The sequence below is a fragment of the Colius striatus genome, unplaced genomic scaffold, assembly GCF_028858725.1.
Source record: "Colius striatus isolate bColStr4 unplaced genomic scaffold, bColStr4.1.hap1 scaffold_34, whole genome shotgun sequence".
In the NCBI taxonomy this organism is placed as follows: Eukaryota; Metazoa; Chordata; class Aves; order Coliiformes; family Coliidae; genus Colius; species Colius striatus.
Window position 1 is genome coordinate 193,974 of NW_026908518.1, and position 17,624 is coordinate 211,597.

General features: G+C 53.5%; 1 protein-coding gene across 1 annotated transcript in view; it reads left to right on the top strand.

Annotated features, from left to right (window-relative positions):
* Positions 1-4,923: 4,923 nt before the first annotated feature.
* Positions 4,924-17,624, top strand: part of LOC133629216 (dolichyl-diphosphooligosaccharide--protein glycosyltransferase subunit DAD1-like) — a 31,880-nt gene continuing 19,179 nt past the window's right edge. The window contains exons 1-2 of the mRNA XM_062019876.1: positions 4,924-5,217; positions 5,802-5,952. Coding sequence (XP_061875860.1) covers positions 4,983-5,217; positions 5,802-5,932 — 366 coding nt within the window. The 5' untranslated portion in view covers positions 4,924-4,982 and the 3' untranslated portion in view covers positions 5,933-5,952. The remainder of the gene's footprint in view (positions 5,218-5,801; positions 5,953-17,624) is intronic.

Below are 17,624 nucleotides of genomic sequence, written 5' to 3' on the forward strand. Positions count from 1 at the left end.
CAAATGTTTGGACAAATGAACCAAGCTCTGTACAGCTGTTTTAGGCAACCCAAAGATGAGTATAACAACTGGCATGAATCTCAGAAGCTAAACAAGAGTCCATTCTGTCCTGGCTGCTACAAGGGTCACAACTAGACCATAAGAACTGGCCTAAGAATCTTCAGGCTCTGAGCCCAACACCTGCCCTGTGCTACAGATGGGCAGCACCTGCAGAGCTCACATGGGCCAGAAAGTGTAGCCTAAACTCAGCTGCCATGCTGGGACACCAGCCAGGGTCTTATGGTACAGACACATTCTCACTGCTTATGTCTTACACTAGCTGGGCTGAAGCTGTGTCATGCTGAACTCTGCCAGAGAAGCTCTAGCTCAGAGCCTCCTTGGTTTGGGCAGAGGTGGGAGTGGGAAGGAAGCACAACAGTGGTTGCCCTTCCCAAATGAGGCTTTGGCAAAATGGGCTACTGGCCTCCACCAAGATGCTGGCACAGAGACATGGTTTAGTGGTGGACTTGGCAGTGTTGGGTTAACAGCTGAAGCTGTGATCTTAAGGGTCTTTTCCAATCTAAATGGCTCTATGATTTTATGGTTTCTGTGTTCACAAGAGTGCTGTGCACACAGCAGAAAAGATGTTTAGAGGTGGCAGCAGCAGGCACAAGAACAGTGACTCCTGATGGAGCACTCCTGCTGCACCCCACTTGCTGACATCTTCAGTTCACCCCAAAAGGCCAAGGCTGCCTCAGCAACTCCCACACCTGGACTGCCACGTGAAACCACTGGTTGGGAAACAAAGCACTTGTGTACCTCAGATCCATGCCATCAAAACCTCCAAGAGAACTCATGATTCACAAGCTGGCAGCGTGCTGGAGGTACAACTGCAGGAGCTTTTGATTGGCAAAGCAGTCAGGCAATGTTCTCCTTCCTTTGAGTTGAAGATGGAAGACAGAAGAGTGAAAGAGCTGAACTTTCTGCTGGCCCTCCTGTGAGAGAAGGGATGTCACAGAGAATAGGGAGGGGAGCAATATGGGGCAGAACAGGGGACACCCAGACCTGAGCTTTTATTCCCAGGCAACATCACAGGAAAGGTCACTGCTTGATGCTGATGACTGGAGGAAGGTGCTGTGGTGGCTGAGGCACATCTGGTGTGCTCTGATTTAGCCAGTGGGTCTTTCTACAGTGAAAACCAGAGACAAAGATGTGTAGTTTAGTTCTGCCCTTTCATGGCTGTCTTTCTCCTGCTTATCCCTTCTGATACTCTAGAGAGCATAGCTATGGGTGCTGAGGCACAGCTGTGCTCTGCTGTTGGGGTGCTGGACACATACACACCTCAGCTGAGATGCTGGAGCTTGGGAAGAACATAGGTCAAGGTGGCCAATGCTTCTCACTTCATCTCCCTACTGTGCTGTGCCATGGAACAGTCTCTCTGCTTGTAACCTGAGTTTTCATCTCACTCCTTTAGGTTTTCAACTGCCTTCCCTCCTCTTTTTCTCCCAGACACCAGTCCTCCTTGCCCTACAGACCCATGTCTCATTTTGCACTCAGATCTACCAGGTTTTATTTGTTGTGTCTGCATCTTTGAACATGGCTTTGGAATCATTTCAGATGCTAAAGAACAACGACTTTCCAGCAAAAGCAAGAACATCTAAGCTCACAGCCCATAGCAAACCTGCCACTCAGGTTTCCTTCTTCAAACCCTCCTTCCACAATGCTCAACAGAAGGGTACATAGAAGCCAGGATGCTGATATCACAGCTCTTCTTATCACACCATTCCCATGAAATCATTTCCCTTTAATTGCTTTTTTTCCAGCAAAATGCAAGGTTCCATCACCATTACCATAGAACCATAGAATGGCAGGGTTGGAAGGGATCATCTCATACCTGCTTCTCAAAAGACACCAAATAACTCCCCTTTCACAGCACACAAAACATTGGACATGTTTTTTAACACCACAGATGGACAGGTGTCATCTGGGAGCTCAGAACAAGCGATTCCTTAGAGCAACAACATCCCTCAGCAACAACCAAAAGCTTTTACTTTAGGTTGAAGAATAAAAGTTGAGTTTCCCAAGCCACTGTCCCTTCAATTTTTCCCTCTCAATTACACTCAAACTCTAAGAAATGGTCCAAACAGTTGCCAGTAAGACTCAGAGAACTGTTTTGGTTGCAAAAGACCTTTGAGCTCCTGAGTCCAACCCCTCTCCTCACAGTGCCAAGCCCACCACTCAGCTCAGGGATCCCTCCAGGGCTGGGCACTCCCCCAGCTCCCTGAGCAGCCTGGCACAAGGGCTGACACCCCTCTCATGGGAAAAGTTCTTCCTCAGCTCCCACCTCAACCTCCCCTGGGGCCAACTTGATGCTGTTTCCTCTTGTCCTGTTAGTCACTACTGCAGAGACTGACCACCACCTCATCACAACCCCCTTTCAGAGAGTGATCATGTCTCCTCTCAGCCTCCTCTTCTCCAGGCTAAACAGCTCCACCTCCCTCAGCCCCCTCCCCATCAGACTTGTGCTCCAGACCCTTCACCAGCTCTTGTGCCCAGCTCTGGACACGCTCCAGCCCCTCAACGTGCCTCTTGTAATGATGGGCACAACACTGAACACACCAGTGCCAAGTGCAGGAGAACAATCAAGACCTTGCTCCTGCTGGCAACTCTATTTCTAACACAATCCATGATGCCACCAGCCTTCTTGGCCACCTGGGCACGCTGCTGGCTCATGTTCAGCTGCTGTCAATTAACACCCCCCACGTCCTTTCCCTCCAGCAGCTTTCCAGCCCCCCCTGCCCCAAGCCTGGAGCATTTCCTTGGGCTGTTGTGCTCCAAGAGCAGGACCCAACCCTTGGCCATGTTAAACCTCATCCCATTGCCCTCAGCCCATCACTCCAGCCTGGCCAAGGTCCTCTGAAGAGCTTTCCTCAGACAGATCCTGCCCAGCTTCATGTCATCAGCAAACAGACTGCCAGTGCCCTCAATCCCCTCATTCAAATCACTGATAAAGACACTAAACAGAACAGGCTCCAGCACTGAGCCCTGGGGAACACCACTGGTGAATGACCAACAACTGAATTTACCCCCACTTCCCAGCACTCTCTGGGCTTGTCCACACAGACACTTCACCACCCAACACAGAGGGGGTCCCTCCAAGCCATGGGCAGCCAGTCTCTCCAGGGTGATGTTGTGGGAGGACAGATGGTTTTCCCATTGAAGCCTGAGGTAATGAAAGCATGAAGTACCTCAGCCTGTTTTCCACCCCTTGTCACAAAACTTCTCTCTGCATCCCTTAAGTCCATGAGAGGATGAAGATTCCCCTCAGGCCTGGTTTTGTTGCTGGTGTATTTATAGAAACTTTTCCTATTGTCATTTACAGCAGTGTCCAGCCTAAACTCCAATTGTGCCTTGGCCCTTCTAATATTCTTCTGTACCAAAGAATAGTGGGGTTGGGAGGGACCTTTAGAGATCATCCAGTGCAACCCCCTGCAGAAGCAGGGTCACCTAGATCAGGTCACACAGGGATGTGTCCATGGGGGTCTTGAAGAGCTCCAAGGAAGGAGCATCCACACCCTCCCTGGGCAGCCTGGGCCAGGGCTCCCTCACTCAAACAGTTCCTTCTTATATTGAAATGGAACTGTTTGTGTTCCAGCTTTATCTTATCATCCCTTGTCCTGTTGCTACAGAAGAAAAAAGGGATGTCCCAACCTCCTGACACCTACCACTGAGATATTTGTAACTGAGATCCCCCTCAGTCTCCTCTGCTCCAGACTAAACAGCCCCAGCTCCTGCAGCCTTTCCTCATATGAAAGATGCGCCAGCCCCCTGATCATCTTGGTGTCCCTGCACTGGCCTCTCTCCAGCACTTCCCTGTCCCTCTGGAGCTGAGGAGCCCAGAACTGGCCACAGGACTGAGCAGAGGGGGCGCAGAACCTCCCTTGACCTGCTGCCCACACTCTTCTTGATGCATCCCAGGACACCACTGGCTTCTTACCCACGAGGGCACATTGCTGCCTCATAGTTAGCTTATTATCAATCAAGACTCACAGCATCCTCTGTTGTCCTCTTGTGCTGCTTGCCCTTTCTTCCAAAGGCCTCCAAGTCTCTTTTTCCTCCCGAGCTGCAGCTGAAGCTCCCTGTTCAGCCAGGACACCCCTTCTGCTTGCACGTGGTGACAGCAAGAACAGAGCAAGCCCTGGAGGAGACTGTGGAGGTGTGATCCCTCGCTTAAACAAGGCTGGACACGGCTGGTGGCGGCCTCCTCTCGAGGCCAGCACGGATACACGTCCAAGCAGGGCTGTGGCATGCCCAAGCAGAGCTGCATGCCCAAGCAGGGCTGTGTCATGCCCAAGCAGGGCTGTGGCATGCCCAAGCAGGGCTGCATGCCCAAGCAGGGCTGTCCCCCTGCCTCCCCCTTTTCACTGCCCTTCCCTTGTGCCCAGGGGGGTGATTTCCCCGCTCACACCCCGATCACAGCCCCTGGCCCCTCACAACACGCTCCCATGGGCCTGGCTCCGACTCCCGGCACATCCCCTCACACGGGGCTGAGGGATCCCACCTCCCCCCCGGGTTCTGTGCGCTGCTCACGTCCCGCCAGCGTGCCTACGGGCTTCGCAGCGCCTCCATACCAGCTCTGTCCCCAGGGCAGGGCCTCACGGCCGGGCCGGGGCCTCACGGCTGGGCCGCGGCGGGACGCGCCGTCGACTGAAGGCTGAGGGAGGAGCGGAAAAGCGCGGGCTGCGCGAGCCGCTCCTTAATCTGCCCGGCAACAGCGGCCGCCGCGCTCCCATTGGCTGCTGCCGAACCTCGTGGGCGTGGCCTCGGCGGATCGCCCTGCGCATGCGCCTGTCGGGGTGGTAGGGGGAAGCGAGTACCGGCCGTGTTGCCACGTGTGTTGCGCATGCGCGCGGCGGCGGTGGCGGGAGGGCGCGTGCGCGGTGGCGGGAGGGCGCGTGCGCCGTGGCGCGCCGGGCTCCGCGGTGCGGGCGGCAGCGATCGCAATGTCGGGAGCGGCCGGAGCCGGGGCCGGGACTTCGCTGGGCTCGGTGCTGAGGCGCTGCCTGTCCGAGTACGGCAGCGGCACGCCCAGCCGCCTAAAGGTGCTGGACGCCTACCTGCTGTACGTGCTGCTGAGCGGCGCGCTGCAGTTCGGCTACTGCCTCGGCGTCGGCACCTTCCCCTTCAACTCCTTCCTCAGCGGCTTCATCTCCGCCGTCGGCAGCTTCATCCTCGGCGGTCAGTGCCCGCGCGGTGTCCCCGCCCGACACCCCGTCCCGCAGCAGCTCCCCGAGGCGTTCGGCGCCGCCCCCGAGCCCTTGCAGCGATCGTTCCGGAGCCCCCAGGGCAGCCCCAGCACCTTCCCCGCTGGGGCGTGATGGAGGGGAAGCAGGGGATGGGGCTGGGGGAGCTCTGCAGCGCACTTCCAAGCCCGCTGCAGCATCCTGGCCACCCTGCCAGCCCAGGGCTCCCAGCTTCCCCTTGTACTGGGCTCCTTCAGCAGCTGCCCCGTGATGAAACCAAAAGCCAAGCAGTGGCTGCTTTGGGGTGCTGCTCTCCTACAACAGCACCCAAAGCCCTCCCCAGCACGCAGGGTGGAGGCCATAGAAATGTGGATTGCTGTGCAAGTCCCATCCAGCTATAAGCCTGTTCCTCTCAGGGCTCAGCTCTCTCAGTGGCAGAGCTGATTGCATAAAGCCCCTTGTGCTCACCTTAAAGACAAGAGTTCCTATGCCCTGGTGGAACAGTGACCCAGACAGGGCTGAACTGCCCCAGGAAGCCTTGTGGCTTCCTTCTGTGCTGTGTCATTCTTTGCCATGCAGTTTGCCTCCGGATCCAGATCAACCCCCAGAACAAGGGGCAGTTCCAGGGCATCTCACCCGAGCGGGCGTTCGCTGATTTCCTCTTCGCCAGCACCATCCTGCATCTCGTGGTCATCAACTTTGTTGGCTGAGCTCTGGAACACACTGGGAGGTACTGATCCCTGGGGTCACAAAGGGGCAAGCACACTTCACACAGCTTCAGTGCTGTTGTAGAGTTGGGAGAGAAGTAAGAGAGGCAGCGCTCCCAACTTCACCTTGGCCAAGGACAAGCTGTTACAGAAACCCACCTGTGTTTCTCTCTCCTGAGAGAAATGCCTCACTCAAAGGGCTTTTGGCAGCTGGAGCTCCCAGAGATGTGCTGTTTGAGGCCATGGCTGGTGTTTCTCAGCAGATGAGAGGAGGGAGTTTAGGACACACAGAGTTTGGTGCAGGAAGGTGAAGGACAGAGGAGGGAGTTTAGGACACACAGAGTTTGGTGCAGGAAGGTGAAGGACAGAGGTGGGAGTTTAGGACACACACACAGAGTTTGGTGCAGGAAGGTGAAGGACAGAGGTGGGAGTTTAGGACACACACACAGAGTTTGGTGCAGGAAGGTGGAGGACAGAGGTGGGAGTTTAGGACACACACACAAAGTTTGGTGCAGGAAGGTGGAGGACAGAGGTGGGAGTTTAGGACACACAGAGTTTGGTGCATAAGGTGGAGGACAGAGGTGGGAGTTTAGGACACACACACAGAGTTTGGTGCAGGAAGGTGAAGGACAGAGGTGTGAGTTTAGGACACACACACAGAGTTTGGTGCAGGAAGGTGAAGGACAGAGGTGGGAGTTTAGGACACACAGAGTTTGGTGCAGGAAGGTGAAGGACAGAGGTGGGAGTTTAGGACACACAGAGTTTGGTGCAGGAAGGTGAAGGACAGAGGTGGGAGTTTAGGACACACACACAGAGTTTGGTGCAGGAAGGTTTAGGACAGAGGTGGGAGTTTAGGACACACACACAGAGTTTGGTGCAGGAAGGTGAAGGACAGAGGTGGGAGTTTAGGACACACACACAGAGTTTGGTGCAGGAAGGTGGAGGACAGAGGTGGGAGTTTAGGACACACACACAAAGTTTGGTGCAGGAAGGTGGAGGACAGAGGTGGGAGTTTAGGACACACAGAGTTTGGTGCATAAGGTGGAGGACAGAGGTGGGAGTTTAGGACACACACACAGAGTTTGGTGCAGGAAGGTGAAGGACAGAGGTGTGAGTTTAGGACACACACACAGAGTTTGGTGCAGGAAGGTGAAGGACAGAGGTGGGAGTTTAGGACACACAGAGTTTGGTGCAGGAAGGTGAAGGACAGAGGTGGGAGTTTAGGACACACAGAGTTTGGTGCAGGAAGGTGAAGGACAGAGGTGGGAGTTTAGGACACACAGAGTTTGGTGCAGGAAGGTGGAGGACAGAGGTGGGAGTTTAGGACACACAGAGTTTGGTGCAGGAAGGTGAAGGACAGAGGTGGGAGTTTAGGACACACACACAGAGTTTGGTGCAGGAAGGTTTAGGACAGAGGTGGGAGTTTAGGACACACACACAGAGTTTGGTGCAGGAAGGTGAAGGACAGAGGTGGGAGTTTAGGACACACACACAGAGTTTGGTGCAGGAAGGTGGAGGACAGAGGGGGGAGTTTAGGACAGAGAGAGTTTGGTGCAGGAAGGTGAAGGACAGAGGTGGGAGTTTAGGACACACACAGAGTTTGGTGCAGGAAGGTGGAGGACAGAGGGGGGAGTTTAGGACACACAGAGTTTGGTGCAGGAAGGTGGAGGACAGAGGTGGGAGTTTAGGACACACAGAGTTTGGTGCAGGAAGGTGGAGGACAGAGGTGGGACTTTAGGACACACAGAGTTTGGTGCAGGAAGGTGAAGGACAGAGGTGGGAGTTTAGGACACACACACAGAGTTTGGTGCAGGAAGGTGAAGGACAGAGGTGGGAGTTTAGGACACACAGAGTTTGGTGCAGGAAGGTGAAGGACAGAGGTGGGAGTTTAGGACACACAGAGTTTGGTGCAGGAAGGTGAAGGACAGAGGTGGGAGTTTAGGACACACACACAGAGTTTGGTGCAGGAAGGTGAAGGACAGAGGTGGGAGTTTAGGACACACAGAGTTTGGTGCAGGAAGGTGAAGGACAGAGGTGGGAGTTTAGGACACACACACAGAGTTTGGTGCAGGAAGGTGAAGGACAGAGGTGGGAGTTTAGGACACACACACAGAGTTTGGTGCAGGAAGGTGAAGGACAGAGGTGGGAGTTTAGGACACAGAGTTTGGTGCAGGAAGGTGAAGGACAGAGGTGGGAGTTTAGGACACACACAGAGTTTGGTGCAGGAAGGTGAAGGACAGAGGTGGGAGTTTAGGGGACACAGAGTTTGGTGCAGGAAGGTGAAGGACAGAGGTGGGAGTTTAGGACACACACAGTTTGGTGCAGGAAGGTGAAGGACAGAGGTGGGAGTTTAGGACACAAAGAGTTTGGTGCAGGAAGGTGGAGGACAGAGGTGGGAGTTTAGGACACACACAGAGTTTGGTGCAGGAAGGTGGAGGACAGAGGTGGGAGTTTAGGACACACAGAGTTTGGTGCAGGAAGGTGGAGGACAGAGGTGGGAGTTTAGGACACACACACAGAGTTTGGTGCAGGAAGGTGGAGGACAGAGGTGGGAGTTTAGGACACACACACAAAGTTTGGTGCAGGAAGGTGGAGGACAGAGGTGGGAGTTTAGGACACACAGAGTTTGGTGCATAAGGTGGAGGACAGAGGTGGGAGTTTAGGACACACACACAGAGTTTGGTGCAGGAAGGTGAAGGACAGAGGTGTGAGTTTAGGACACACACACAGAGTTTGGTGCAGGAAGGTGAAGGACAGAGGTGGGAGTTTAGGACACACAGAGTTTGGTGCAGGAAGGTGAAGGACAGAGGTGGGAGTTTAGGACACACAGAGTTTGGTGCAGGAAGGTGAAGGACAGAGGTGGGAGTTTAGGACACACAGAGTTTGGTGCAGGAAGGTGGAGGACAGAGGTGGGAGTTTAGGACACACAGAGTTTGGTGCAGGAAGGTGAAGGACAGAGGTGGGAGTTTAGGACACACACACAGAGTTTGGTGCAGGAAGGTGAAGGACAGAGGTGGGAGTTTAGAACACACACACAGAGTTTGGTGCAGGAAGGTGAAGGACAGAGGTGGGAGTTTAGGACACACAGAGTTTGGTGCAGGAAGGTGAAGGACAGAGGTGGGAGTTTAGGACACACAGAGTTTGGTGCAGGAAGGTGAAGGACAGAGGTGGGAGTTTAGGACACACACACAGAGTTTGGTGCAGGAAGGTGAAGGACAGAGGTGGGAGTTTAGGACACACACACAGAGTTTGGTGCAGGAAGGTGAAGGACAGAGGTGGGAGTTTAGGACACACACACAGAGTTTGGTGCAGGAAGGTGAAGGACAGAGGTGGGAGTTTAGGACACACAGAGTTTGGTGCAGGAAGGTGAAGGACAGAGATGGGAGTTTAGGACACACAGAGTTTGGTGCAGGAAGGTGAAGGACAGAGGTGGGAGTTTAGGACACACACACAGAGTTTGGTGCAGGAAGGTGAAGGACAGAGGTGGGAGTTTAGGACACACACACACAGTTTGGTGCAGGAAGGTGAAGGACAGAGGTGGGAGTTTAGGACACACAGAGTTTGGTGCAGGAAGGTGAAGGACAGAGGTGGGAGTTTAGGACACACACACAGAGTTTGGTGCAGGAAGGTGGAGGACAGAGGTGGGAGTTTAGGACACACACACAGAGTTTGGTGCAGGAAGGTGAAGGACAGAGGTGGGAGTTTAGGACACACAGAGTTTGGTGCAGGAAGGTGAAGGACAGAGGTGGGAGTTTAGGACACACAGAGTTTGGTGCAGGAAGGTGAAGGACAGAGGTGGGAGTTTAGGACACACAGAGTTTGGTGCAGGAAGGTGGAGGACAGAGGTGGGAGTTTAGGACACACACAGTTTGGTGCAGGAAGGTGAAGGACAGAGGTGGGAGTTTAGGACACACAGAGTTTGGTGCAGGAAGGTGAAGGACAGAGGTGGGAGTTTAGGACACACAGAGTTTGGTGCAGGAAGGTGAAGGACAGAGGTGGGAGTTTAGGACACACAGAGTTTGGTGCAGGAAGGTGAAGGACAGAGGTGGGAGTTTAGGACACACACACAGAGTTTGGTGCAGGAAGGTGAAGGACAGAGGTGGGAGTTTAGGACACACACAGTTTGGTGCAGGAAGGTGAAGGACAGAGGTGGGAGTTTAGGACACACAGAGTTTGGTGCAGGAAGGTGAAGGACAGAGGTGGGAGTTTAGGAAACACAGAGTTTGGTGCAGGAAGGTGAAGGACAGAGGTGGGAGTTTAGGACACACAGAGTTTGGTGCAGGAAGGTGAAGGACAGAGGTGGGAGTTTAGGACACACACAGAGTTTGGTGCAGGAAGGTGGAGGACAGAGGTGGGAGTTTAGGACAGAGAGAGTTTGGTGCAGGAAGGTGGAGGACAGAGGTGGGAGTTTAGGACACACACACAGAGTTTGGTGCAGGAAGGTGAAGGACAGAGGTGGGAGTTTAGGACACAGAGAGTTTGGTGCAGGAAGGTGAAGGACAGAGGTGGGAGTTTAGGACACACAGAGTTTGGTGCAGGAAGGTGGAGGACAGAGGTGGGAGTTTAGGACACACACACAGAGTTTGGTGCAGGAAGGTGGAGGACAGAGGTGGGAGTTTAGGACACACACAAAGAGTTTGGTGCAGGAAGGTGGAGGACAGAGGTGGGAGTTTGGGACACACACACAGAGTTTGGTGCAGGAAGGTGGAGGACAGAGGTGGGAGTTTAGGACACACACACAGAGTTTGGTGCAGGAAGGTGGAGGACAGAGGTGGGAGTTTAGGACACACAGAGTTTGGTGCAGGAAGGTGAAGGACAGAGGTGGGAGTTTAGGACACACACAGTTTGGTGCAGGAAGGTGAAGGACAGAGGTGGGAGTTTAGGACACACAGAGTTTGGTGCAGGAAGGTGGAGGACAGAGGTGGGAGTTTAGGACACACACACAGAGTTTGGTGCAGGAAGGTGGAGGACAGAGGTGGGAGTTTAGGACACACACAGAGTTTGGTGCAGGAAGGTGGAGGACAGAGGTGGGAGTTTAGGACACACACACAGAGTTTGGTGCAGGAAGGTGGAGGACAGAGGTGGGAGTTTAGGACACACACAAAGAGTTTGGTGCAGGAAGGTGAAGGACAGAGGTGGGAGTTTAGGACACACAGAGTTTGGTGCAGGAAGGTGAAGGACAGAGGTGGGAGTTTAGGACACACAGAGTTTGGTGCAGGAAGGTGAAGGACAGAGGTGGGAGTTTAGGACACACAGAGTTTGGTGCAGGAAGGTGGAGGACAGAGGTGGGAGTTTAGGACACACACACAGAGTTTGGTGCAGGAAGGTGGAGGACAGAGGTGGGAGTTTAGGACACACACACAGAGTTTGGCGCAGGAAGGTGGAGGACAGAGGTGGGAGTTTAGGACACACACACAGAGTTTGGTGCAGAAGGTGAAGGACAGAGGTGGGAGTTTAGGACACACAGAGTTTGGTGCAGGAAGGTGGAGGACAGAGGTGGGAGTTTAGGACACACACACAGAGTTTGGTGCAGGAAGGTGGAGGACAGAGGTGGGAGTTTAGGACACACACACAGAGTTGGGTGCAGGAAGGTGAAGGACAGAGGTGGGAGTTTAGGACACACAGAGTTTGGTGCAGGAAGGTGGAGGACAGAGGTGGGAGTTTAGGACACACACACAGAGTTTGGTGCAGGAAGGTGAAGGAGAGAGGTGGGAGTTTAGGACACACACACAGAGTTTGGTGCAGGAAGCTGGAGGACAGAGGTGGGAGTTTAGGACACACAGAGTTTGGTGCAGGAAGGTGAAGGACAGAGGTGGGAGTTTAGGACACACAGAGTTTGGTGCAGGAAGGTGAAGGACAGAGGTGGGAGTTTAGGACACACAGAGTTTGGTGCAGGAAGGTGGAGGACAGAGGTGGGAGTTTAGGACACACAGAGTTTGGTGCAGGAAGGTGGAGGACAGAGGTGGGAGTTTAGGACACACACAGTTTGGTGCAGGAAGGTGAAGGACAGAGGTGGGAGTTTAGGACACACAGAGTTTGGTGCAGGAAGGTGAAGGACAGAGGTGGGAGTTTAGGACACACAGAGTTTGGTGCAGGAAGGTGAAGGACAGAGGTGGGAGTTTAGGACACACAGAGTTTGGTGCAGGAAGGTGAAGGACAGAGGTGGGAGTTTAGGACACACACACAGAGTTTGGTGCAGGAAGGTGAAGGACAGAGGTGGGAGTTTAGGACACACACAGTTTGGTGCAGGAAGGTGAAGGACAGAGGTGGGAGTTTAGGACACACAGAGTTTGGTGCAGGAAGGTGAAGGACAGAGGTGGGAGTTTAGGACACACAGAGTTTGGTGCAGGAAGGTGAAGGACAGAGGTGGGAGTTTAGGACACACACAGAGTTTGGTGCAGGAAGGTGGAGGACAGAGGTGGGAGTTTAGGACAGAGAGAGTTTGGTGCAGGAAGGTGGAGGACAGAGGTGGGAGTTTAGGACACACACACAGAGTTTGGTGCAGGAAGGTGAAGGACAGAGGTGGGAGTTTAGGACACAGAGAGTTTGGTGCAGGAAGGTGAAGGACAGAGGTGGGAGTTTAGGACACACAGAGTTTGGTGCAGGAAGGTGGAGGACAGAGGTGGGAGTTTAGGACACACACACAGAGTTTGGTGCAGGAAGGTGGAGGACAGAGGTGGGAGTTTAGGACACACACAAAGAGTTTGGTGCAGGAAGGTGGAGGACAGAGGTGGGAGTTTAGGACACACACACAGAGTTTGGTGCAGGAAGGTGGAGGACAGAGGTGGGAGTTTAGGACACACAGAGTTTGGTGCAGGAAGGTGAAGGACAGAGGTGGGAGTTTAGGACACACACAGTTTGGTGCAGGAAGGTGAAGGACAGAGGTGGGAGTTTAGGACACACAGAGTTTGGTGCAGGAAGGTGGAGGACAGAGGTGGGAGTTTAGGACACACAGAGTTTGGTGCAGAAGGTGGAGGACAGAGGTGGGAGTTTAGGACACACAGAGTTTGGTGCAGGAAGGTGGAGGACAGAGGTGGGAGTTTAGGACACACAGAGTTTGGTGCAGGAAGGTGGAGGACAGAGGTGGGAGTTTAGGACACACACACAGAGTTTGGTGCAGGAAGGTGAAGGACAGAGGTGGGAGTTTAGGACACACACACAGAGTTTGGTGCAGGAAGGTGGAGGACAGAGGTGGGAGTTTAGGACACACAGAGTTTGGTGCAGGAAGGTGAAGGACAGAGGTGGGAGTTTAGGACACACACACAGAGTTTGGTGCAGGAAGGTGGAGGACAGAGATGGGAGTTTAGGACACACAGAGTTTGGTGCAGAAGGTGAAGGACAGAGGTGGGAGTTTAGGACACACAGAGTTTGGTGCAGGAAGGTGGAGGACAGAGGTGGGAGTTTAGGACACACAGAGTTTGGTGCAGGAAGGTGAAGGACAGAGGTGGGAGTTTAGGACACACAGAGTTTGGTGCAGAAGGTGAAGGACAGAGGTGGGAGTTTAGGACACACACACAGAGTTTGGTGCAGGAAGGTGGAGGACAGAGGTGGGAGTTTAGGACACACACACAGAGTTTGGTGCAGGAAGGTGGAGGACAGAGGTGGGAGTTTAGGACACACACACACAGAGTTTGGTGCAGGAAGGTGGAGGACAGAGGTGGGAGTTTAGGACACACACACAGAGTTTGGTGCAGGAAGGTGGAGGACAGAGGTGGGAGTTTAGGACACACAGAGTTTGGTGCAGGAAGGTGAAGGACAGAGGTGGGAGTTTAGGACACACAGAGTTTGGTGCAGGAAGGTGAAGGACAGAGGTGGGAGTTTAGGACACACACACAGAGTTTGGTGCAGGAAGGTGGAGGACAGAGGTGGGAGTTTAGGAGACACAGAGTTTGGTGCAGGAAGGTGAAGGACAGAGGTGGGAGTTTAGGACACACAGAGTTTGGTGCAGGAAGGTGAAGGACAGAGGTGGGAGTTTAGGACACACAGAGTTTGGTGCAGGAAGGTGAAGGACAGAGGTGGGAGTTTAGGACACACACACAGAGTTTGGTGCAGGAAGGTGGAGGACAGAGGTGGGAGTTTAGGACACACACACAGAGTTTGGTGCAGGAAGGTGAAGGACAGAGGTGGGAGTTTAGGACACACACACAGAGTTTGGTGCAGGAAGGTGGAGGACAGAGGTGGGAGTTTAGGACACACACACAGAGTTTGGTGCAGGAAGGTGAAGGACAGAGGTGGGAGTTTAGGACACACAGAGTTTGGTGCAGGAAGGTGGAGGACAGAGGTGGGAGTTTAGGACACACAGAGTTTGGTGCAGGAAGGTGGAGGACAGAGGAGGGAGTTTAGGACACACAGAGTTTGGTGCAGGAAGGTTTAGGACAGAGGTGGGAGTTTAGGACACACACACAGAGTTTGGTGCAGGAAGGTTTAGGACAAAGGTGGGAGTTTAGGACACACACACAGAGTTTGGTGCAGGAAGGTGGAGGACAGAGGTGGGAGTTTAGGACAGAGAGAGTTTGGTGCAGGAAGGTGAAGGACAGAGGTGGGAGTTTAGGACACACACAGAGTTTGGTGCAGGAAGGTGGAGGACAGAGGGGGGAGTTTAGGACACACAGAGTTTGGTGCAGGAAGGTGGAGGACAGAGGTGGGAGTTTAGGACACACACACAGAGTTTGGTGCAGGAAGGTGGAGGACAGAGGTGGGAGTTTAGGACACACACACAGAGTTTGGTGCAGGAAGGTGAAGGACAGAGGTGGGAGTTTAGGACACACAGAGTTTGGTGCAGGAAGGTGGAGGACAGAGGTGGGAGTTTAGGACACACACACAGAGTTTGGTGCAGGAAGGTGAAGGACAGAGATTGGAGTTTAGGACACACAGAGTTTGGTGCAGGAAGGTGGAGGACAGAGGTGGGAGTTTAGGACACACAGAGTTTGGTGCAGGAAGGTGAAGGACAGAGGTGGGAGTTTAGGACACACACAGTTTGGTGCAGGAAGGTGAAGGACAGAGGTGGGAGTTTAGGACACACACACACAGTTTGGTGCAGGAAGGTGAAGGACAGAGGTGGGAGTTTAGGACACACACACAGTGTTTGGTGCAGGAAGGTTGAGGACAGAGGTGGGAGTTTAGGGGACACACACAGAGTTTGGTGCAGAAAGGTGGAGGACAGAGGTGGGAGTTTAGGACACACACACAGAGTTTGGTGCAGGAAGGTGAAGGACAGAGGAGGGAGTTTAGGACACACACACAGAGTTTGGTGCAGGAAGGTGGAGGACAGAGGTGGGAGTTTAGGACACACAGAGTTTGGTGCAGGAAGGTTTAGGACAGAGGTGGGAGTTTAGGACAAACACACAGAGTTTGGTGCAGGAAGGTTTAGGACAGAGGTGGGAGTTTAGGACACACACACAGAGTTTGGTGCAGGAAGGTGGAGGACAGAGGTGGGAGTTTAGGACACACAGAGTTTGGTGCAGGAAGGTGGAGGACAGAGGAGGGAGTTTAGGACACACAGAGTTTGGTGCAGGAAGGTTTAGGACAGAGGTGGGAGTTTAGGACACACACACAGAGTTTGGTGCAGGAAGGTTTAGGACAAAGGTGGGAGTTTAGGACACACACACAGAGTTTGGTGCAGGAAGGTGGAGGACAGAGGTGGGAGTTTAGGACAGAGAGAGTTTGGTGCAGGAAGGTGAAGGACAGAGGTGGGAGTTTAGGACACACACAGAGTTTGGTGCAGGAAGGTGGAGGACAGAGGGGGGAGTTTAGGACACACAGAGTTTGGTGCAGGAAGGTGGAGGACAGAGGTGGGAGTTTAGGACACACACACAGAGTTTGGTGCAGGAAGGTGGAGGACAGAGGTGGGAGTTTAGGACACACACACAGAGTTTGGTGCAGGAAGGTGAAGGACAGAGGTGGGAGTTTAGGACACACAGAGTTTGGTGCAGGAAGGTGGAGGACAGAGGTGGGAGTTTAGGACACACACACAGAGTTTGGTGCAGGAAGGTGAAGGACAGAGGTGGGAGTTTAGGACACACACACAGAGTTTGGTGCAGGAAGGTGAAGGACAGAGATTGGAGTTTAGGACACACAGAGTTTGGTGCTGGAAGGTGGAGGACAGAGGTGGGAGTTTAGGACACACAGAGTTTGGTGCAGGAAGGTGGAGGACAGAGATTGGAGTTTAGGACACACAGAGTTTGGTGCAGGAAGGTGGAGGACAGAGGTGGGAGTTTAGGACACACAGAGTTTGGTGCAGGAAGGTGAAGGACAGAGGTGGGAGTTTAGGACACACAGAGTTTGGTGCAGGAAGGTGGAGGACAGAGGTGGGAGTTTAGGACACACACACACAGTTTGGTGCAGGAAGGTGAAGGACAGAGGTGGGAGTTTAGGACACACACACAGTGTTTGGTGCAGGAAGGTTGAGGACAGAGGTGGGAGTTTAGGGGACACACACAGAGTTTGGTGCAGAAAGGTGGAGGACAGAGGTGGGAGTTTAGGACACACACACAGAGTTTGGTGCAGGAAGGTGAAGGACAGAGGTGGGAGTTTAGGACACACACACACAGTTTGGTGCAGGAAGGTGAAGGACAGAGGTGGGAGTTTAGGACACACACACAGTGTTTGGTGCAGGAAGGTTGAGGACAGAGGTGGGAGTTTAGGGGACACACACAGAGTTTGGTGCAGAAAGGTGGAGGACAGAGGTGGGAGTTTAGGACACACACACAGAGTTTGGTGCAGGAAGGTGAAGGACAGAGGTGGGAGTTTAGGACACACACACAGAGTTTGGTGCAGGAAGGTGAAGGACAGAGGTGAGAGTTTAGGACACACAGAGTTTGGTGCAGGAAGGTGGAGGACAGAGGAGTGAGTTTAGGACACACAGAGTTTGGTGCAGGAAGGTTTAGGACAGAGGTGGGAGTTTAGGACACACACACAGAGTTTGGTGCAGGAAGGTTTAGGACAGAGGTGGGAGTTTAGGACACACACACAGAGTTTGGTGCAGGAAGGTTTAGGACAGAGGTGGGAGTTTAGGACACACACACAGAGTTTGGTGCAGGAAGGTGAAGGACAGAGGTGGGAGTTTAGGACACACAGAGTTTGGTGCAGGAAGGTGAAGGACAGAGGTGGGAGTTTAGGACACACACACAGAGTTTGGTGCAGGAAGGTGAAGGACAGAGGTGGGAGTTTAGGACACACAGAGTTTGGTGCAGGAAGGTGAAGGACAGAGGTGGGAGTTTAGGACACACACACAGAGTTTGGTGCAGGAAGGTGAAGGACAGAGGTGGGAGTTTAGGACACAGAGAGTTTGGTGCAGGAAGGTGGAGGACAGAGGTGGGAGTTTAGGACACACAGAGTTTGGTGCAGGAAGGTGAAGGACAGAGGTGGGAGTTTAGGACACACACACACAGTTTGGTGCAGGAAGGTGAAGGACAGAGGTGGGAGTTTAGGACACACACAGTTTGGTGCAGGAAGGTGGAGGACAGAGGTGGGAGTTTAGGACACACACACAGAGTTTGGTGCAGAAGGTGGAGGACAGAGGTGGGAGTTTAGGACACACACACAGAGTTTGGTGCAGGAAGGTGAAGGACAGAGGTGGGAGTTTAGGACACACACACAGAGTTTGGTGCAGGAAGGTGGTGGACAGAGGTGGGAGTTTAGGACACACACACAGAGTTTGGTGCAGGAAGGTGGAGGACAGAGGTGGGAGTTTAGG